General features: G+C 44.6%; 1 protein-coding gene across 1 annotated transcript in view; it reads left to right on the top strand.

Moving 5' to 3' along the window:
• Positions 1–24,154, top strand: part of LOC139461154 (protogenin-like) — a 95,254-nt gene that overhangs the window by 64,909 nt on the left and 6,191 nt on the right. The window contains exons 9-23 of the mRNA XM_071242716.1: positions 409–549; positions 2,678–2,833; positions 4,524–4,715; positions 5,632–5,766; positions 9,642–9,827; positions 10,152–10,419; positions 11,486–11,613; positions 12,912–13,076; positions 14,304–14,438; positions 14,767–14,869; positions 16,775–16,877; positions 17,595–17,729; positions 19,196–22,601; positions 22,849–22,878; positions 22,971–24,110. Coding sequence (XP_071098817.1) covers positions 409–549; positions 2,678–2,833; positions 4,524–4,715; positions 5,632–5,766; positions 9,642–9,827; positions 10,152–10,419; positions 11,486–11,613; positions 12,912–13,076; positions 14,304–14,438; positions 14,767–14,869; positions 16,775–16,877; positions 17,595–17,729; positions 19,196–19,354 — 2,006 coding nt within the window. The 3' untranslated portion in view covers positions 19,355–22,601; positions 22,849–22,878; positions 22,971–24,110. The remainder of the gene's footprint in view (positions 1–408; positions 550–2,677; positions 2,834–4,523; positions 4,716–5,631; positions 5,767–9,641; positions 9,828–10,151; positions 10,420–11,485; positions 11,614–12,911; positions 13,077–14,303; positions 14,439–14,766; positions 14,870–16,774; positions 16,878–17,594; positions 17,730–19,195; positions 22,602–22,848; positions 22,879–22,970; positions 24,111–24,154) is intronic.

Below are 24,154 nucleotides of genomic sequence, written 5' to 3' on the forward strand. Positions count from 1 at the left end.
TATCATCCAACATCGTTCTTCCAAATTTTTCTGTTTGTAGACAATTAAGCAATGTCCTAAGTGTAAGAAGTACTGCTAACAACTTCAGTAGCAAAGCCATTAGTGATAGCATTTGATTGTGACGTCATGGTAACCAATGACGTCATAATGGTCTGCAAAGCATTGTGATGCAATTTCATTGCAGCGATATCTACAGTGTAGATATTGCTTGATCTCACCCAAGCGATAGCTCCTGTGGGAGCCAGTTTGGGATGATAAAGCCGCATCAAACCCATCTCACTTAAACAGGGAAGCAAATGTGTGGTTTTTCGAGCATGCCAGAATGACTGTGATAAATATTACGTTTTTTCATGTTGCAGATGTTTTTAGTGTTTTGTATTGGGATGTTATAAATCTTTTCCGTACCAGATGATGCTCCCAATAGCCCGGCAGATGTGCTCGTCACGGTGCTCTCTAAGGCAGAGGTTGAAGTCTCTTGGACGATCCAGAAGAAGAAGAACGCCTCGAAGCCTGTATTCTCTTATACTGTGCACTACCGAGAGGACAAACGTGAGTTACCTCCCTTATTGTCCAGGCAATACAGATAACCTGAATACATGCTGAACAGTATATTTTGGGGACCATGAATATTTTTATGACATTGTGTTCTCAGTCTCCCGTACAAAAGAGACTGTCTCCGTGGTCCAGTGGTAGAGCTTCCACCCAGAGAGTGGAAGGTTGTGTTCAATCTCCAGTCGCGTCATACCGAAAACGTTTAAAGATGGTACTTGTTGTTACCCTGTCTGGCGCTCGGCATTAAGGGGCTAAAACAAGGACTGGTCAGCTCGGAGTCAGTACACTGTGTCTGAGTGGTGTATTCATGTTAATCTGCGGCAGGTATCTCAGTAGGCTAGCACTATAAAATCGCAATTAGTCCGGACAAGTACAAGCAGCCACACACACACATACATGCACATCGCTTATAAGTGCATTTAACTTGAATGCAGTGTTAAACTCCATTTCGCTTCATGTCACCTTCAGTACAAAAACAGATCCCCCAAAATATTCATGATGCCTAACGTTTTGTTCAGCATGTTGACAAATACGTTTTGTATTCGACTTAATAAGCGCCCAGGGCGCTCTCAAAATTAGGAATAGGGGGCTCTTATTAGAATATTATTTTGGTGTAAAAAACAGAGTTGAAAAATAAATTTTGTGGTTTAAGCTGACAACCTGAAATGTTTATGTACGACAGATATATTTTTCCAGAATTAAATTGCCGATAATTAAGGGTGCATATAACACACGAGTGTGTATCATACGCGAATAACTAAGTCTTGTGTACATTGATCAGTTGGAAGGAGCGCTAATTGGGATTGTTCACTTGCCAATATATTAACAAATATAGCCCTGGGCGCTTATTGGAGCGGGGTGCTTATTACGTCGAATACGGTAATATATAAATTTGTAATAAATATGTAAATATATGTCATAAATAGGTGATAAATGCATAAATAATATAGTTAAAAAAATATTTATTACTATGATACAAGTTGGAGTGAACTGACAAAGATAAGGCACAAATTTGCCTAAATTGTATAAATGACCAGTCTGACCAGTAGCACAGTCTTGTGAGCTGCCCCAACTCACTTTGGAGAGTTGCGCCCCTCTGTCGTGCCAGGAGCCTATGTTTGGGAATTTGAGTCCTGTTATCCTCTGATTACATATCTAGGTTTATCAGCACCATACCAGTGCTTGTGGGTTTCACCAAGAAGGTGCACGTTTAAGATCTGAGAGTTGCATCCCTTTATCGTGCCAGGAACCTGCGTTTGGGAATTTGAATCTTGTTATCCTCTGATTACATATCTAGGGTTATTAGCATCATACCCATCTTCCAGAGGCAAGGGAGTTAACTGACTTTAAAAGTCCAGTTTCCATCCTTGCCGAATTTGGCTGGAATTCCTGGGCTCGATCGTAGCGCCACCAGTGGCTATTACATGTTATGTCCCTTCTGTGCCTCTCCTATGGACCAATCAGATTCCACCTCTCGTATCACTTGCATTTGCTTCAAACAAAACGGTGGCGCCCAGTTAAGACCATCTGATCGATAATCAAGATCTATATTGTGATAAAACAGGTCTAAGATCATAAATCACGTGAGCACCTTGATTAAAAACATGAAAAGATTTTTAAAAAATATCTGTTGACAGTGTGTTGGCGGTGCACATACTTTGCAAATCCTGCAATCGACTGAAATCTGCATGACAGTTTACGAACCGGATTTAGATTTCTTTGCGCAATTTTGATTGGACTATGCATAGACTTGTTAGCCCAGCCAAAATGTAACTCCATAATACCAGCCTAGTTCGGCAAGGGTGGAAACTGGACTTTTATAGTCAGTTAACTCTCTTGCCTTGGGAAGATGCACCATACCAGTGCTTGTGGGTTTCACCAAAGAGGTGCACATTTAAGATCTGAGAGTTGCGTCCCTTTGTTTTGCCAGGAGCCTATGTTTGGGTATTTGAATCCGATTATCCTTGAGTAAGATCTGCATTACTTTGGGCTTTCCCTCCACCTGAAGCTGACATGATGTGAAATTCTATTGATTGAAATACTGTTCAAAGCAGTGATCACTCACGCAAAGATGGCCATTTCACAGACTGCCATAAGATGTATCTGACGCGTTTTTCTGTTGTAGTGACTGGCGAGGAGAAGTTGTTTATATCCCACGAAGCCAAAATGACGTTATACAACCTACATCCAGGAACCAACTATACAGTGTATGTGAAGGCTTACAACTACGCCGGAGCCAGCCCTAGCTCCGAGGTGGTACACTTCACCACACTGGACTCCAGTAAGTCTGCCCACCAGCCCCCTCCCCGCCTTCTCTAGACACTCTTAACCCGCTCTGTGGTGCTGTACTTCACCACACTGGACTCCAGTATCCAGTAAGTCTGCCCACCAACCCCCTCCCCGCCTTCTCTAGACACTCTTAACCCACTCTGTGGTGCTGTACTTCACCACACTGGACTCCAGTAAGTATGCCCACCAACCCCCTCCCCGCCTTCTCTAGACACTTTTAACACACTCTGTGGTGCTGTACTTCACCACACTGGACTCTAGTAAGTCTGCCCACTAACCCCCTCCCCGCCTTCTCTAGACACTCTTAACCCACTCTGTGGTGCTGTACTTCACCACACTGGACTCCAGTAAGTCTGCCCACCAACCCCCTCCCCGCCTTCTCTAGACACTCTTAACCCACTCTGTGGTGCTGTACTTCACCACACTGGACTCCAGTAAGTATGCCCACCAACCCCCTCCCCGCCTTCTCTAGACACTTTTAACACACTCTGTGGTGCTATACTTCACCACACTGGACTCCAGTAAGTCTGCCCACCAACCCCCTCCCCGCCTTCTCTAGACACTTTTAACCCACTCTGTGGTGCTGTACTTCACCACACTGGACTCTAGTATCCAGTAAGTCTTCCCACCAACCCCCTCCCCGCCTTCTCTAGACACTCTTAACACACTCTGTGGTGCTGTACTTCACCACACTGGACTCTAGTAAGTCTTCCCACCAACCCCCTCCCCGCCTTCTCTAGACTCTTAACCCACTCTGTGGTGCTATACTTCACCACACTGGACCAGTAAGTCTGCCCACCAGCCCCCTCCCCGCCTTCTCTAGACACTCTTAACCCACTCTGTGGTGCTATACTTCACCACACTGGACTCCAGTAAGTCTGCCCACCAACCCCCTCCCCGCCTTCTCTAGACTCTTAACCCACTCTGTGGTGCTATACTTCACCACACTGGACTCTAGTAAGTCTGCCCACTAACCCCCTCCCCGCCTTCTCTAGACACTCTTAACCCACTCTGTGGTGCTATACTTCACCACACTGGACTCCAGTAAGTCAGCCCGACAACCCCCTCCCCGCCTTCTCTAGACACTCTTAACCCACTCTGTGGTGCCTCAACCCCTTCCTCCTACTGTAGACACTCTTAATACATCTGGGGGCAAGAGTGGCCCAGTCGTCTAAGGCGCCGCTAATGCTGTACAGAGTTGCGTCCCTTGTGCACGACGGAGACCTATGATTGTCGGTTTAAATCCCGGTTCACCCCGATTATGTTTCTAGGTTTGTCAGCACCATACCCGTGCTCCTGGGTTTCACCGAAGTGGTAATGTCTGAGACCTGCATCACTTCGGGCTTTCCTCCCACATTAAGCTGACACGCCGTGAAATAACTGGAATACTGTTAAAAGTGGCGTTAAACCAAACTCACTCACTCACTCACTCTTAATCCACCCACCAGTAGCGTCATCACAAATCGTATCTCACGATACCAGGCGACACTCAGCTCTACAACTCTGACACAGCTAGATTAGTCCCGTCTGTGGCATTCACAGCATTCACAGCACTCACTCACTCACTCACTCACTCACTCACTCACTCACTCACTCACTCACTCACTCACTCACTCACTCACTCACTCACTCACTCACTCACCAACAGCGGCTATGGGTAACATGTATGTCTCTCCCCCCAGTCCCCAGAGGGTTCCCCACGCCAACACTGGACAGTACAAGCTCCTCTACCGTGCTGGTCAAGTGGCAGCCCATGCCCAAGGAACTGCGAGGTGGCACCATAGTCAAGTACCGCATCTACTATGGCCTGTGTGACACCGATACCATCAGCAATGTAGAAGTCAAAGGGGACACCTACAAGTACCTCATTACTGGTGAGCTAGATCCTTGCTGTGTCCAAACCCATCTTGTAGAGTCTCACACAACAAATGACGGATGGAGTTGAACCCTGCCTAAATGAGGATAATGTAACGACCCGTGACGATTGGGGATAGAATAGGTCTTCAGCAACCCATGCTTGCCATAAAAGGCGACTATGCTTGTCGTAAGAGGCAACTTATGGGATCGGGTGGTATGGCTCGCTGACTTGGTTGATGCATGTCATTGTATCCCAATTGCACTCAGCAATATTCCAGCTATATGACGGTGGTCTCTAAATAATCTAGTCTGGACCAGACAATCCAGTGATTGATATTTGAGCATCGATCCACGCAATTGGGATCAATGGTGCTTTGAACACTCGTATGAAAAATGATTCCAGAAAAACAAAATTTGATCTTAAAATCAAAATAAACACTGCATGCACAATTGGCAAAGAGTAGTTGCCTTTCACAAATTTCAAACTGTCACTCAGTAAAGATCTGATTAGCATTAATAATATTAATTTCTTGGTTATGTTTTTACAGGTTTATAGAAAACATAAAGAAAAACATGATATCATATAAAAATCTGGCTACTGATAAAACCAGTTGGCTCCAAAAGCTTTTCACTTAGGAGCCAAATGGCTCCCTGGGAAAAAGCTGGCCAAGAGGTCTGCTGAGTTGTGTACCTTGGGCATGCCAGAAACCTATGATCGTGGGTTCCACTTCCAATTTGCCAATTATGTTTCTATGATATCCGTGCTCATGATTTTCACCAAAATGGTAAACCTCTCAGACCTGTATCTCTTCGGTCTTTCCCCTGTGGTCTTTCCTAGGACTGGAATACTGTTAATAGTGGTGTTAAACCCAATTCACTCACTCACTTGTGACAGACTAAGTTTGGAATACAAATGCTCTCATCATCTTTCAGATCTGCTTCCTGACTCGGACTATCGTGTTCGACTTGCGGCTTCTACGACCGAGGGATATCGCAACTTTCCCGACAGTGAGTGGCCGTGGGCCAACATCAGGACATTGAAGGAATCGGCCTCCGAGAACCGTGAAGGTAGCTGTCACTGTCCGATGTGGACATCTGTCTGAGATAGGGACATCTGTCTGAGATAGGGACATGTCTGAGATAAGGACATCTGTCTGAGATAGGGACATCTGTCTGAGATAAGGACATCTGTCTGAGATAGGGACATCTGTCTGAGATAGGGACATCTGTCTGAGATAGGGACATGTCTGAGATAAGGACATCTGTCTGAGATAGGGACATGTCTGAGATAAGGACATCTGTCTGAGATAGGGACATCTGTCTGAGATAGGGACATCTGTCTGAGATAGGGACATGTCTGAGATAGGGACATCTGTCTGAGATAGGGACATCTGTCTGAGATAGGGACATCTGTCTGAGATAGGGACATGTCTGAGATAAGGACATCTGTCTGAGATAGGGACAACTGTTTGAGATAGGGACAACTGTTTGAGATAGGGACAACTGTTTGAGATAGGGACATCTGTCTGAGATAGGGACATCTGTCTGAGATAGGGACATCTGTCTGAGATAGGGACATGTCTGAGATAGGGACATCTGTCTGAGATAGGGACATCTGTCTGAGATAGGGACATGTCTGAGATAAGGACATCTGTCTGAGATAGGGACAACTGTTTGAGATAGGGACAACTGTTTGAGATAGGGACAACTGTTTGAGATAGGGACAACTGTCTGAGATAGGGACATGTCTGAGATAAGGACATCTGTCTGAGATAGGGACAACTGTTTGAGATAGGGACAACTGTTTGAGATAGGGACAACTGTTTGAGATAAGGACAACTGTCTGAGATAGGGACATCTGTCTGAGATAAAGACATGTCTGAGATAAGGACATCTGTCTGAGATAGGGACATCTGTCTGAGATAAGGACATGTCTGAGATAAGGACATCTGTCTGAGATAGGGACATCTGTCTGAGATAGGGACAACTGTTTGAGATAGGGACAACTGTTTGAGATAGGGACAACTGTCTGAGATAGGGACATGTCTGAGATAAGGACATCTGTCTGAGATAGGGACAACTGTTTGAGATAGGGACAACTGTTTGAGATAGGGACAACTGTTTGAGATAGGGACAACTGTTTGAGATAGGGACATCTGTTTGAGATAGGGACATCCGTTTGAGATAGGGACATCTGTTTGAGATAGGGACATCCGTTTGAGATAAAGACATGTCTGAGATAGGGACATGTCTGAGATAAGGACATCTGTCTGAGATAGGGACAACTGTTTGAGATAGGGACAACTGTTTGAGATAGGGACAACTGTTTGAGATAGGGACAACTGTTTGAGATAGGGACATCTGTTTGAGATAGGGACAACTGTTTGAGATAGGGACATCTGTCTGAGATAGGGACAACTGTTTGAGATAGGGACAACTGTTTGAGATAGGGACAACTGTTTGAGATAGGGACATCTGTCTGAGATAGGGACAACTGTTTGAGATAGGGACAACTGTTTGAGATAGGGACATCTGTCTGAGATAGGGACAACTGTTTGAGATAGGGACAACTGTTTGAGATAGGGACAACTGTTTGAGATAGGGACATCTGTCTGAGATAGGGACAACTGTTTGAGATAGGGACAACTGTTTGAGATAGGGACAACTGTTTGAGATAGGGACATCTGTTTGAGATAGGGACAACTGTTTGAGATAGGGACATTTGTCTGAGATAGGGACATGTCTGAGATAGGGACATGTCTGAGATAGGGACATCTGTCTGAGATAGGGACAACTGTCTGAGATAGGGACAACTGTTTGAGATAGGGACAACTGTTTGAGATAGGGACAACTGTTTGAGATAGGGACATCTGTCTGAGATAGGGACAACTGTTTGAGATAGGGACAACTGTTTGAGATAGGGACATCTGTCTGAGATAGGGACAACTGTTTGAGATAGGGACAACTGTTTGAGATAGGGACAACTGTTTGAGATAGGGACATCTGTCTGAGATAGGGACAACTGTTTGAGATAGGGACATCTGTCTGAGATAGGGACATGTCTGAGATAAGGACATCTGTCTGAGATAAGGACATCTGTCTGAGATAGGGACAACTGTTTGAGATAGGGACATCTGTCTGAGATAGGGACAACTGTTGGAGATAGGGACATCTGTGTGAGAGAGGGACATCTGTCTGAGATAAGGACATCTGTCTGAGATAGGGACATCTGTCTGAGATAAAGACATCTGTCTGAGATAGGGACATCTGTCTGAGATAAGGACATCTGTCTGAGATAGGGACATCTGTCTGAGACAAGGACATTTGTCTGAGATAAAGACATGTCTGAGATAGGGACATCTGTCTGAGATAGGGACATGTCTGAGATAAGGACATCTGTCTGAGATAGGGACATCTGTCTGAGATAGGGACATGTCTGAGATAAGGACATCTGTCTGAAATAGGGACATCTGTCTGAGTTAGGGACATTTGTCTGAGATAGGGACAACTGTCTGAGATAGGGACATGTCTGAGATAGGGACATCTGTCTGAGATAGGGACAACTGTCTGAGTTAGGGACATTTGTCTGAGATAGGGACATCTGCCTGAGATAGGGACAACTGTTGGAGATAGGGACATCTGCCTGAGATAGGGACATCTGTCTGAGTTAGGGACATTTGTCTGAGATAGGGACAACTGTCTGAGATAAGGACATCTGTCTGAGATAAGGACATCTGTCTGAGATAGGGACAACTGTCTGAGATAGGGACATCTGTCTGAGATAGGGACATGTCTGAGATAAGGACATCTGTCTGAAATAGGGACATCTGTCTGAGTTAGGGACATTTGTCTGAGATAAGGACAACTGTCTGAGATAGGGACATGTCTGAGATAGGGACATCTGTCTGAGATAGGGACAACTGTCTGAGTTAGGGACATTTGTCTGAGATAGGGACATCTGCCTGAGATAGGGACAACTGTTGGAGATAGGGACATCTGCCTGAGATAGGGACATCTGTCTGAGTTAGGGACATTTGTCTGAGATAGGGACAACTGTCTGAGATAAGGACATCTGTCTGAGATAAGGACATCTGTCTGAGATAGGGACAACTGTCTGAGATAAGGACATCTGTCTGAGATAGGGACATGTCTGAGTTAAGGACATCTGCCTGAGATAGGGACATCTGTCTGAGATAGGGACAACTGTCTGAGATAAGGACATCTGTCTGAGATAGGGACAACTGTCTGAGATAAGGACATCTGTCTGAGATAAAGACATGTCTGAGTTAAGGACATCTGCCTGAGATAGGGACATCTGTCTGAGATAGGGACAACTGTTGGAGACAGGGACATCTGTGTGAGATAGGGACATCTGTCTGAGATAAGGACATCTGTCTGAGATAGGGACATCTGTCCGAGATAAAGACAACTGTCTCCGATAAGACGACAGTTTAACATGTGTGCAACTGTTTGAGGTCTACAAGCTGTTGACAATCTCCTAGATTCGACATTTACCTTGACCTAGCAGATAGGTAGTGTTACTTGAAGTGCCTCATTCAAATTTACAAAAGATGCAGAAATGCCTGCCTGGGACCTGGGATAACTAGGGGACCACTATAGGTAAAACTAGTACCCGTGAAGATTCGGGGTAGAATAGGTCTTCAGCAACCCAATCTTTGCTGTAAGAGGTGACTATGCTTGTCGTAAGAGGCGACTAACAGGATCGGATTGTCAGGCTCACTGACTTGGTTGGTGCATATCATCATATCCCAATTGTGTGGATCCATGATCATGGTATTTATCACTGGATTGTCTGGTCCATACTCGATTATTTACAGACCGCTGTCATATAGCTGGAATATTGCTGAGTGCGGCGTTAAACAACAAACCAACAACAACAACAACAAACTGTTTTAACTGATGACCTTGACCTTGACCTGCAGGCCATGTGTACCTGAATGTGACCGTGGATGAGGTCAACATGACGACCACCAAAGTGAGCTGGCTGTATCCACGGAAACTACGCCTGTCTAAACAGGTCATCTTCCTGCGCAACCTGAAGCAGAGTGACGGCATGCAGATGTACAGCCTGGACATCTACCGCAGAGACATCACATTCATGTCCCTAGGTCAGTTGGAACCTCGTCCCTCCTCTGTGATGGGGACCCGTGAAGATTCCAGGGTAGAATAGGTCTTCAGCTATCCATGCTTGCCGTAAATGGTGACTACTCTTGTCGTAAAAGGCGACTGACGGGATCGGGTGGTCAGGCTCGCTGACTTGGTTGATGCATGTCATTGATCCCAATTGCGTGGATCGATGCTAATGATGTCAATCACTGGATTGTCTGGTCCAGACTCGATTATTTACAGACTGCCGTCATATAGCTGTAATATTGCTGAGTGCAGCGTTAAACAACAAATCAACAAATCCATGCTGCTGGTGTATTTTTCAGAGCCTGACACGACGTACCAGTTCTTCGTTCTGGGGGAGCACGAGCATCAGAAGATTGCCTTTGTCACCAGCATCTTCCATACGTTGTCCAATAGAAGCAACCACGATGTTCCAAGTCAGCTGACTGGCAACGCCCTCCTCCCCAACGTCATCTCCATCACGTGGAACTACCTCGGGGACAACAGCAACGACGTCACTCACTACATTGTCCGCTACAAGCCCATCAACTTGGAACATCGATGCTCCAAGGATGAGAAGACCTTTATGACGTGAGTTGTGACGACCACCTCTAAACCACCTCCGTGTCCGTTAGGAGAGCGGAAGGTTCGGAATTATAAACCCCATTTAACCTCACAGCCACCTCTACCATTGTTGGGGGCAGTCGGGTAGCCTAGTGGTTAAAGCGTTCGCTTGTCACACCGAAGACCCGGTTCGATTCCTGACATGGGTACAATGTGTGAAGCCCATTTCTGGTGTCCCACGCCGTGATATTGCTGGAATATTGCTAAAAGCGGCGTAAAACCATACTCACTCGCTCTCTCTACCATTGTTGTCTTGGTTCATTACTAATTTGGAACTGTGGAAACTCTTCTCTGTCCAATATCTTTATCAGTTTACATCATTCATGGCTATGTTGATCGGTCTACTTTGAAAGGACACAATTGATGAAATGAAAATACTTTACTCCTTAAATTATACACATTTAAATCACCATTGAATGATTTTATCGCGTAAATATGACATCAAATTAAGAGGGTTGACAGGAATGCAATTATCCATGTAAATTACAGAGATACCATATTTGACGTAATAAGCCCCCAGGGCTCTCTCAAAATCAGAAATAGGGGGCTCTTATGAGAATATTAATTTGGTGGAAAAAAACAGAGTTGAAAGATTGTAAATTTCGTGGTTTATGCTGACAGCCTGAAATGTTTATATACGACGGATATTTTTCCAGGATTTAATTGCCCATAATTAAGGGTGCTTATAACACGCGAGTGCGTGTAATACACGAATAAATAAATCTTGTGTACATTGATCTTCTGGAAGTGGTGCTAATTGAGATTGTTCACTAGCCAATATATTAGGAAATATCGCCGTTGGCGCTTATTGGAGAGGGGTGCTTATTACATTGATTACGGTATAGGATTTCATTGTTGACATTAAACCTTATAATGGCAGAGTCACAGATGACTCTTCTGAAGCAGCACAATTTGCTGTGCGGATTAAGTTTCTAGGTTTACAATACCCGTTCACTTAGGTTTCACCTTTTACTGATCAAAGCAGTGTTAAACCCAACACACTCACTCACTCACTCACTCTTCATTGTCACAGACATAGCCAGGAGGCATCGCTGTCCAACCTTGAACCCTTTACCTTCTACAACATCTCCGTGTGCGCCGTCTTCGACGACCGCAGATCCCAGTTTAGCGAACCCGTCGTCGTGCGCACACTCGAGGATGGTAAGTGTTGCTATGGTGCTGCTACCATTCTACCATAGATCTCTGTAATGTGGACATTTTATCCTTATAAACGTCAGGCTTCCAGGCCTTTGTTACTTATTAGGAAGGTACATAATGCTGGGGCTGTCGGGTAGCTCGTCACGCCGAAGACCTGGGTTCGATTCCCGACATAGGTACAATGTGTGAAGCCCATTTCTGGTGTCCCCCGCCGTGATATTGCTGGAATATTGCTAAAAGCGGCGTAAAACCATACTCACTCACTCACTCACTGTCGGGTAGCCTCGTGGTTAAAGCGTTGGCTTGTCACGGCGAAGACCCGGGTTCGATTCCCCACATGGGTACAATTGGTGAAGCCCATTTCTGGTGTCCCCTGCTGTGATATTGCTGGAATATTGCTAAAAGTGGCGTAAAACCATACGCTCTCACTCACTCACTCACTCACTCACTCACTCATCTCGTAGTTGTTTAATGTAGGATTGTCTATTTACAAAATAAATGATGAGGCAGTTGTTTGTCGTACAATAAAACACTGCAGGAAGAATAAACAATGAAGGACAGGGCCCCGAGTGTTTTATTGTTCAATAAACAAGGACCATGTGTTGTTTATTTCTTATATGAGGAATCAAAATTATGTACTGCCTCTTTAAGGATGTTGATAAAATGTACAAGCTTTAAAAATATTTACCCAAATTTTAATAATGATGACTCCCTGAATAGAATCCGACCTCGGGAATGTCGGACATGTCCATTTTATGAACATGTGGGTTAAGTTGGGTATTTCCCGCATAATGTCACAATCCTCAAGTTGATTATCTGTTCCTTTTCTCCTTACACCAAATGTCATATCTCTCCCACTTAGGGATGTGATCGTTCAGCCATCGTATTTATCTGCATTACGGAATTACATCTAATGGAGCATCTCACGAGACATTTCCCTCTTAATAACTTGGTCTCTCCTATTGACCAATCAGATTCCACCTCTCGTACCACTTGCATTTGTTTCAAACAAAACGGTGGCGCCTAGTCAAGACAATCTGATCGATAATCAAGATCTATATTGAGATAAAACGAGTCTTACATGGCGAAGTGCATCAAATCACGTGAGCACATTGATTAAAAACATGAAAAGATTTAGAAAATATCTGTTGAAGAGTTGGCGGTGCACGTGCTTTGCAAATCCTGCAGTCGACCGAAATCTGCATGAGTTCGCAATTTTGATTGGACTATGTATAGAGTCGTTAGTCCACTCACTCACTCACTCACTCACTCACTCACTCACTCACTCACTGCTGTTTCAGTGCCCTCTCCCCCGGAGAACGTTGAGGCAGTAGTTATCTCCCCTGGGGAGGTGCAGCTACAGTGGAAACCACCTCACCACCCCAACGGCAACATCAAAGGCCATGTCATCTCCTACAACGTCGAGGTGATTCAGCACCCACCATGGACTGAACTGTACCAGGCTGGTAGGTCACATGTTAAAAGACTTGGTACAAATTCCAGGGAAATACAACCGTTTGAAGGTGTCCTAACAAGCTCCTCACAGCGATAGCCCTTTCGCGGAGCTCTCTATACTATTGCTGCAACCATTCAAAGCTCCCCACTGTGATAGGTGGCCACAACCATGCTTGGAGTTGAACTTGCATGCGCTGAATTATTTTCTTTGTCAATTTGAATTTATTTCATTTCAACTATCATGTAAATGGTATAGTAAGAATGTAAGGGTGATTTTCTGTTAGTCTGCAAGCGCGAACCAATCCGATTAAACAAATAAAAAGGTAAATTCATCTGGGAAATCTGGTCAGTTGTAAACCTTTTCAAAATTCTCAATGATCACATTCCCAAAGACGTGAACAAAAGTATAAATGTTTCCATATTTGGTGTTAGAGGGCAAATTTCAAGATTCTGACTGCAGCGGTGTAACCGAGTGTGTAATGAAGGTGTCATGCGCTGGGAAGGAGCTTGTTTACCAGAATGTCATATTTGTGTATCCTGGTTCCAGGGCTGTCATATTTGTGTATCCATGTTCCAGGGCTGTAAGAGTTGTGTATCCATGTTTCAAGGATGTAAGAGTTGTGTATCCATGTTCCAGGGTAGGAAGAGTTGTGTATCCATGTTCCAGGGTAGGAAGAGTTGTGTATCCATGTTCCAAGGATGTAAGAGTTGTGTATCCATGTTCCAAGGGTACTAAGAGTTGTGAATCCATGTTCCAGGGTAGGAAGAGTTGTGTATTCATGTTCCAAGGATGTAAGATTTGTGTATCCATGTTCCAGGGCTGTGATATTTGTGTATCCATGTTCCAAGGATGTAAGAGTTGTGTATCCATGTTCCAAGGATGTAAGAGTTGTGTATCCATGTTCCAAAGATGTAAGATTTGTGTATCCATGTTCCAGGGATGAAAGAGTTGTGTATCCATGTTCCAGGGATGTAAGATTTGTTTATCCATGTTCCAGGGTAATAAGAGTTGTGTATCCATGTTCCAGGGATGTAAGATTTGTGTATCCATGTTCCAGGGATGAAAGAGTTGTGTATCCATGTTCCAGGGATGTAAGATTTGTTTATCCATGTTCCAGGGTAATAAGAGTTGTGTATCCATGTTCCAGGGATGTAAGATTTGTGTATCCATGTTCCAGGGATGTAAGATTTGTGTATCCATGTTCCATGGTAGTAAGAGTCGTGTGTTCATGTTTCAGGGCAGGACACAGCTGCGGTGGTGCAGAACCTGACTGCCAGGACGTACTACTTCCGTGTACAAGCATGTAATGGGGCAGGAAAGGGGATTCCATCCACCAAGCTCATTGTCCACATGGAGAACTTTTCTACAGCAGGTAGCACAACTGGAGCGGAAGAATTTAATTTCTATCCACAAAACATTTTTCAAAGTCCTTCAGCAGGTCAAGTGAGAAAATTGTGAAAAAGTTGTCAAATCTATATTTTCCAGTAGTTTCAGGAACAAATTATTGTTAACCTAAAAGGTTCTCAGGATAGGAAATCCAAAAACCTTCTGACTGTCAAGCGTCAGAGATCACTAATCTATGGGTTGGGGCGTAGCAAGCATTTGGAGAATATGTTTAAGTATTTTTTAAGTGTGATCATTTTGTATCCATTCCACTACCAATAAGCCAAATAAAACATGACGTGATGTTGACATTGCAGAGCGTCCAGCCCTATCGGACCAGCAGCTTGGAATTCTAGGAGGGGCAGCTATTGGCCTCACCAGCATCATCGTCACCATCATCCTTGTCTTTTGCAAACAGAGGTGACACTGACCTCTAAGTCGGGGAATAACGGGACGGTTTTCAATAGCCAGTATTTAAAGTGGTAGTTTAGATGCTGTAGCATCAATGAAGAAAGCTGACTTCCCTGGTTCAGGCAGATATTGAGTTGATGAGAAGCATTGATAACATGGGGTAGTCTACTGGTTTAAGTGTTTGCTTGTCATGTTGAAGACCCGGGTTTGATTCCCCACATGGGTACAGTGTGTAAAGCCCATTTCTGGTGTCCCCCGCCATGATATTGCTGGAATATTGCTAAAAGTGGCGTAAAACTGTACTTACTCACTCATTGATAGCGTCATTTCTGCCCATAGCTGATCAATTGTTAATGCCTGATTACTAACATTCAAAGCTTACAACTTGTGAAGTGACTATCCTGATTGAGTCTTAGACTGATCCTGATTGAGCCTGTGACTGATCCTGATTGAGTCTGTGACTGATCCTGATTGAGTCTGTGACTGATCCTGATTGAGTCTGTGACTGATCCTGATTGAGTCTGAGACTGATCTTCATTAAGTCTAGAACTGATCCTGATTGCGTCTATGACTGATCCTGATTGAGTCTGAGACTGATCTTAGTGAGTCTGTGACTGATCCTGATTGAGCCTGTGACTGATCCTAATTGAGTCTATGGCTGATCCTGACTGATCCTGATTGAGTCTGAGACTGATCCTGAGTGAGTCTGTGACCGAACCTGAGTGAGTCTGTGACCGATCCTCATTAAGTCTGTGACTGATCCTAACTGATCCTTATTAAGTCTGTGACTGATCCTGAGTGAGTCTGTGACGGATCCTCATTAAGTCTGTGATTGATACTGAGTGAGTCTGTGACTGATCCTGATTGAGTCTGTGACTGACCCTAATTGATCCTGATTGAGTCTGTGACTGACAAATTTGGAATTGATCCCAATTAATGGTTGCTGCTCATTATATCAATCCTTGGTTTGTCCAGTCCAGACTTGATTATTTGCAGGCTGTCATCATATACCTGGAATATTGTCGACAGTGGTGATAAGCAGCACGAAACTTCATTCACTCACTCACTATGGCCTATTCACCAGTCTTTATTTCATGACACTGAGAAGGGCACAGGCCTATGGTATTTACATACAAAATAGACCGCCTCCGTGGTCTTGTGGTAGAGCGTCCGCCCGGAGAGCGGAAGGTCCAGGGTTCGATCCCAGGCCGCGTCATACAAAAAGACGTTAAAAGATTGTACTTGTTGTTACCCTGTCTGGCGCTCGGCATTAAGGGGCTAAAGCAAGGACTGGTCGGCTCGGAGTCAGTATACTGTGTCTGAGTGGGGTATTCATGTTACACTGCGGCATGGTATCTCAGTGAGCTAGCACTATAAATCGGCATCAGTCCGGACTAGTACAAGCAGCCACACACATACACGTGCATGCACGTCGCTATATAAGTGCAATAATCTTGGACGCGACGTTAAACCCAATTTCACCTCACCTCACCACATACAAAGTAGTTGAAGGTCCATATAGGCAATAGAATATACATCAATAACCATAACTGCTCTTAAAATAAGTCAAGTTGTCGAGTAAGTGCATGCTTTGCTTTCTAAGTTTCATAGAATGGAGGGGCGGTCGGGTAGCCTAGTGGTTAAGGCGTTCGCTCGTCAAGCTGAAGGCCCGGTTCGATTCCTGAAATGGGTACAATGTGTGAAGCCCATTTCTGGTGTCCCCCGCCGTGACATTGCTAAAATATACTCACTCACTCATAGAATGGAAAATGACCTCTGATAAATTTGTGACAGTATTTTTAGGCTTCATAAATAAGATATCATTAATTTTGTCCTCGTGAACCAATAATGTACCCTTTGCCTTATCCCACCCCTAACGATGAACTAATGGAGGCGTGGCGTGTGTTTCCCCAGGCAGTTCTACAGACACCATGCCTTGGCGGCAGAGAGTCAGGCTGCACAGACCATAGCTGTCGAGGCTGGATCCCCATCCACACCCACAACTTGTGCCTGCAAGGTAAGTCCCCTCCAACATCATCACCTGCATCATCAGATTGTCTGGTCCAGCCACGATTATTTACAGGTGGAGGTGGAATATTGCTGAGTGCTTCTTTTAACAACAAACAAGGAAATGACATCATTACAAACATCACAAACATAATCGTAAACATCATCACAAATGACATCACCTACATCATCAGATTGTCTGGTCCAGCCTTGATTATTCACAGACTGATGTCATGTAGGTGGAATGTTGCTGAGTGCTGCTTTAAACAACAAACAAACACATAAAGAAATGACATCATTACAAACATCACAAACGTAATTGTAAACATCATCACAAACATCATCATCACAAACATCATCACAAACATGACAGGAAACATCACAAACGTTATCATGACAAAAGTATCTTCACAAGTAACTCAAGCACTCCAATGACATCAGGGGCGGTCGGGTAGCCTAGTGGTTAAAGCGTTCGCTCGTCATGCCGAACACCCGGGTTCGATTCCTGACATGGGTACAATGTGTGAAGCCCATTTCTGGTGTCCCCCGCCGTGATATTGCTGGAATACTGCTAAAAGCGGCGTAAAACCATACTCACTCACTCACTCCAATAACATCAACTCAAAACCTACCATTATGTCAAATTGCCGCCATACTCAATATCAAAGAAACAGTTACTTTTGGTGTATGTACATGTCCTGTACTGGAACGGTTTCCTTATTTTCAGAGAGAAAAAGTTCCGCCCAGAACAGTACCAGAACAAGTACCTGTTGCCAAGGAAACAGAAGATACAAGTAACACAGATCCACACATAGCAAACATTGTTGGGGGTCGTGTATACAGCGACGGGTGTAATACTCAGGTATGTTTCCTAGCAACTGTGTTAGGGGGTTGTGTATACAGCGACAGGTGTAATAATCAGGTTTATTTCCTAGCAACCGTGTTAGGGGGTCGTGTATACAGCGACGGGTGTAATACTCAGGTGTGTTTCCTAGCAACTGTGTTCGGGGGTTGTGTATACAGTGATGGATGTAATACTAAGGTATGTTTCCTAGCAACCGTGTTAGGGGGTTGTGTGTGCCCGATGGCATGGTGTGTACATGCGTGTGTGTCTGATGGCATGGTGTGTACATGTGTGTGTGTCTGATGGCATGGTGTGTACATGTGTGTGTGTCTGATGGCATGGTGTGTACATGTGTGTGTGCCTGATGGCATGGTGTGTACATGTGTGTGTGTCTGATGGCATGGTGTGTACATGTGTGTGTGCCTGATGGCATGGTGTGTACTGTTGTGCCTGATGGCATGGTGTGTACATGTGTGTGTGCCTGATGGCATGGTGTGTACTGTTGTGCCTGATGGCATGGTGTGTACATGTGTGTGTGCCTGATGGCATGGTGTGTACGTGTGTGTGTCTGATGGCATGGTGTGTACATGTGTGTGTGCCTGATGGCATGGTGTGTACTGTTGTGCCTGATGGCATGGTGTGTACATGTGTGTGTGCCTGATGGCATGGTGTGTACATGTATGTGTGCCTGATGGCATGGTGTGTACTGTTGTGCCTGATGGCATGGTGTGTACATCTGTGTGTGCCTGATGGCATGGTGTGTACTGTTGTGCCTGATGGCATGGTGTGTACATCTGTGTGTGCCTGATGGCATGGTGTGTACTGTTGTGCCTGATGGCATGGTGTGTACATGTGTGTGTGCCTGATGGCATGGTGTGTACTGTTGTGCCTGATGGCATGGTGTGTACATCTGTGTGTGCCTGATGGCATGGTGTGTACATCTGTGTGTGCCTGATGGCATGGTGTGTACATGTGTGTGTGCCTGATGGCATGGTGTGTACATCTGTGTGTGCCTGATGGCATGGTGTGTACATGTGTGTGTGCCTGATGGCATGGTGTGTACATGTGTGTGTGCCTGATGGCATGGTGTGTACATGTGTGTGTGCCTGATGGCATGGTGTGTACATGTGTGTGTGCCTGATGGCATGGTGTGTACATGTGTATGTGCCTGATGGCATGGTGTGTACATGTGTATGTGCCTGATGGCATGGTGTGTACATGTGTATGTGCCTGATGGCATGGTGTGTGCCTGATGGCATGGTGTGTACATGTGTGTTTGCCTGATGGCATGGTGTGTACATGTGTGTGTGCCTGATGGCATGGTGTGTACATTTGTGTGTGCCTGATGGCATGGTGTGTACATTCGTGTGATGGCATTTGATGTTGCTCATAGTGTAAAACACACAAATCTTCTGCATTAAACTGATATGCTGTGATTTTACTGTAATGCTGTTTTTAAACTACCCTCGTTTCCGTTCCCCTAGGCTGAAGAGCTTCTGGCCTTGCTGGCACCGCGAGACGGAAGCTACTCCACCGGCAGCGACAGCCGCTCGACATCAACAGATGGCACAAAAGAGATGTCCGACGACACAGCGACGACTGACGACATCACGACACAGCTGACCCACGACACGGCATGTTAAGCTGTGACCTTGACCCCAGCTCCTTGCTACCTCACTGTACAGAGATGACATGACTGAATGGCCAATGTTGCCATCCCCTATCCGGCAGCCGGTTAATTGTCGTCAGTTATTCACTCTGACCACTCAGAGGCATCGTCTAATTAACTATTGCCATAGTGACAAGTGATGACGTCGACGTCTCAATGTCGGTGCCTCAATGTTGTTTAACACAAATATGGCTGAACATCTGCTATCCAAGGGAAACAACTCCTTCATGAATAGATAACTTTGTATCAAATGTGTTAACACCTCTTGGTATCAAGCCATCTTCTCAAATACGAGATTCCTCTTTTAAACCTGTAAGTCTTTTTAAACAAGGGAAGTAACTCTTGTTGAGACTTTGGAATGTGTCATCTGTCCGAGTTCTACCATATCAACAGCAGATTCAGGTACCACAGAAGGAATTTAGCCCGAATATATTTTCAAAGGTCTCATGTCAATTATTACAGATGTTTGAAACTACTGATGATATTAGGAGAGACTAGTCGAGAAGCTGCTGCAACAACATTGAGAGACCGATGTGTATAGTTCTTACCTCACTGCAAGTTTTCTTTATAATCAGGAATTGTAACTGTGTCTTGGGCATGAACACTACATCCCGACCATTGGCGGGAATCTACCTCGAGCGAGACTCCCACACCGACTCACGCGAAATGACTCATGCGGTTTGACTCGTGCATAAACAGGACAGGCAACATTGCAGACCCTAACTGGCTGGACACAATTCCAATGGAGTACGTGAGATTTAAATTAGGATGGAGTTGTATGCCTGTTTGGATCTTGTGAGCTTTCAGGTTGGATTCTGAATCAGAATTGTTTGGCTTCTGTTGGGATTCCGTTGGAATTCTGCGATGGTTCCGATGGATTCCGGAATGATTCCAGTGGAGTAATTGCACATTGTGGGGGATACAGTGAGCTGGTATAAAGTGTTAGGGTGAAGGATATGCTCCCGAATGGAATATGGGTCATAAGAATCTACAGTGTTGGTGCATGAAAGCGGGAACGCTGATTTGTAGTTTTTCTCGTCGAGACTACCGAGCAAGGACAGTGAGTCATTCCCTGTCGAGACATACTGCATACAACCACATCCAGCATCCAGTTGCATCTGTCACCCAGTGAAGAGCTGTCACCACAACCCTGTGAGGAGCTGTCACAACAACGCTGTGAGGAGCTGTTGCTGCTGTCGGCCAATCAGAGAGCATGTTGGTGCAGCTCTCCACGATGTCGTTACCTCGTCTGTATTACAGACACTGTTGCCGTGGTTACCTCTTCTGTGTTGTGGAGACGTTGCCGCATTGTCTCCATAGCTACCTCTAGTGTCCTCAACGGACCAATCAGGATCAAGGAACGTTGTTCCATCTCGGACCTCGGCACAGGAACAGGCATGACGAAACAGTCATCAGATTCCTTGTGTGATTTACCTCTTATCTTGTCCTAGGTGTAGGAGGCGTGCTGTGGGGGTAGGGATAGAGGCGGGGAACAGGGGACAAGGGATGGGCAAGGGGGGGAGGGGACAGTTGGTAAATTTTAGAAAAAAAATATTCACAGTGTAGATCATGAACTATTGCATTTGAATGTCCTGCAAATTGGTGCAGATCCAAGGGAAATCACTCTGGGATTCACCTGCCAAGGGAGACAACTCCTTTGCTATTTACTTTGTTCCATGTACCAGAATTGTTGGCAGGATATTGTATATGCGTCTGGTTGGATTTTTATGCAGGGTGTGATATGCCGGGAACCTGGGCATATCTGACAGAAACGCACAGTGGATATTACATGTGTATGATAAAAGTCATATCGCCCGGGGGAACAAATAACCAATCACAGCTTGTGTAGGATAAAAACTAGACGGTACCACTCATATCTGTTCTTTCTTGTTTCATTATCATCCATATTTCTGCTTTTGAAGGCTCATTTACATATAGATATATATACATCTATATATTATATACATAACCATCATCTCCAAGAATAGTGCATACCAGTGAAACCAAACATATTCAAGTTTGACTGGGTTTTTTCAAAGCAACTGTTTCTGGTTTTTTTCTGGTTTTTTTTTTGTTTGTATTCTGTACTTTACTGCTAGGTATTACAGAGTGAACGACTGCTGATTGTTATCATCTACAGCTAAGTCAACTTTGTCAACAGGTTTATCAGCAAGTAGGGCTGGTAATTCTGGCAGTACTGGGAGGCTCACACACAGTTACTGTACTGTACACAGTACTGTTAGCCAGAATCTCTGTCTGAAGGGTGCTGCTTACAACTCCATTGATATAAATTCAATGTCTCATTTAGTGATATTTTCTATGTTAACTGATGATTTTGACTGATCGATGAAATTGCCACAGAAATGCTTTTATTCAGAGAATAGGATTTTGTCTCTTTTCAATATGTGTTATAGTATGATAAGCCAGAATCTCTGTCTGAAGGGTGCTGGCTACAATTCCATTGATATAAATTCAATGTCTTCGTTTAGTGATAATTTCTATGTGAACTGATGATTTTGACTGATCGATGAAATTGCCACAGAAATGCTTTTATTCAGAGAATAGGATTTTGTCTCTTTTCAATATGTGTTATAGTACGATAAGCCAGAATCTCTGTCTGAAGGGTGCTGGCTACAATTCCATTGATATAAATTCAATGTCTTCGTTTAGTGATAATTTCTATGTGAACTGATGATTTTGACTGATCGATGAAATTACCACAGAAATGCTTTTATTCAGAGAATAGGATTTGGCCTCTTTTCAATATGTGTAAAATACATGCTGCATTCTTGATGCTTGTTCAGTTATAAAACAGTGTATGAATTATCTGAAACCAACAAACAAACCACTTTATTTCTTTACTGGCCCCCACATGAGGCTTGTCTTGGGGCCAGTACTTGAGGCGTGGTGCAAAGTTCTAAGTCTTCGGGGCTGGATCTCCAGGAGAGTCACTGCACAGGCTGACTGCTCTTACAAGGCGTGGGTGGGTGGTCTGGAGGGTGGGTGGTCTGGAGGGTGATTGTTCGGGGAGGACAATGAGAGAATAATTGTTTTGGTCGGGGAAAGACTTGGTGGTTAATTGTTTGGGGTGAGAGGACTAGGTGGTTAATTGTTTAGGGTGAGATGACTTGGTGGTTAATTGTTTAGGGTGAGATGACTTGGTGGTTAATTGTTTAGGGTGAGATGACTTGGTGGTTAATTGTTTAGGGTGAGAGGACTTGGTGGTTAATTGTTTGGGGTTTAGAGGACTAGGTGGTTAATTGAATGGGGTGAGAGGACTAGGTGGTTAATTGTTTGGGGTAAGAGGACTAGATGGTTAATTGTTTGGGGTAAGAGGACTAGGTGGTTAATTGTTTGGGGGTGAGAGGACTAGGTGGTTAATTGTTTGGGTTGAGAGAAGACTAGATGGTTAATTGTTTAGGGTGAGAGGACTAGGTGGTTAATTGTTTGGGGGTGAGAGAGGACTAGGTGGTTAATTGTTTGGGGTGAGAGGACTAGGTGCTTAATTGTTTGGGGGTGAGAGGACTAGGTGGTTAGTTTTTGGGGTGAGAGGTCTAGGTGCTTAATTGTTTGTGGGGACGGAGGACTAGGTGGTTAGTTTTTTGGGGTGAGAGGACTAGATGGTTAATTGTTTTGGGTGAGAGAGGGGTAGGTGTTAATTGTTTGGGGACGGAAGACAAGGGGTTCAAAATTGGTTGGGGGGATGGCAGGACATGGGGTTAGGAGGATGAAATTTCAAGGGTAGGGATGATAGTTTGTTTTTTTAACATAATTTGAATTTTATTGACATTATTTTTTTTACTCAGTACTGGAGAAAATGAAATAAATCGACTTATAGCAGTGCTGATTGGGAATTGCTATGAAAGTCAGTACCAGGGTCAGCCTGTCTGTGCCTCCCTGCAGTAGACCAGCCTAGGGACATTGGACTGTGGAGCAGCTACAATCGGTATCGCGAGTACAAAACACTCTCCCTTCACCATCTTCTGTCAGCACACTCAGGCTCTGATGGCTCTCATTGGGGTGTTGGCGTCACTCCTGCAACTCCATGTTAGGCTTTTAATATTTAGTGTATTGGGTAAACCGGATCAAGCCTAGTTAGTGTGTTTGCTGTCTTGGGAGGAGGAAACATATTTGAAGGAGTAGAGCTGTTTATCACTAATGGCGATTGTACAGAAATTTTGGATAGTTTTGGGGGATCAGAAATAAATATTTTGGGAAAAGGGGAATAAAGCCATGGTTGTGTGTGTTGGAGGTGTGGTACATGGTATTCGGTACAGTACTAATGATATGGGGTCTTTTGGGGTTGTTGATAGATGGTGGCCTAATGGCACCCCTTGGGATGGTAGGCGAAGGTGGTTCCAGATCCGGTATGTGTGTTGGTAGAAGGTTAGAGACCTACCATTTGATGTTCTTGAGGGTCCTGGGATTTTTTCGATGAAATGGGTTTGTCCCCAAAAATTCTTGAATTCCAGCCCATACCCTTCCTCCCTGAAGAATATTAACTGGTTGGTCCCTTACTTAATGGTACCCAAGATCAGGTGTGACTTGGTAGAAGGTTGTGGAAGCGGAACAGATCAGGTGTGTGTTGGTAGAAGGATGGGAAGGTTGTGGAAGTAGAACCAGATCAGGTGTGTGTTGGTAGAAGGATGGGAAGGTTGTGGAAGTAGAACCAGATCAGGTGTGTGTTGGTAGAAGGATGGGAAGGTTGTGGAAGTAGAACCAGATCAGGTGTTTGTTGGTAGAAGGATGGGAAGGTTGTGGAAGCGGAACCAGA

The sequence above is a fragment of the Haliotis cracherodii genome, unplaced genomic scaffold, assembly GCF_022045235.1.
Source record: "Haliotis cracherodii isolate W230 unplaced genomic scaffold, xgHalCrac1.p SCAF_14, whole genome shotgun sequence".
NCBI classification, from domain to species: domain Eukaryota; kingdom Metazoa; phylum Mollusca; class Gastropoda; order Lepetellida; family Haliotidae; genus Haliotis; species Haliotis cracherodii.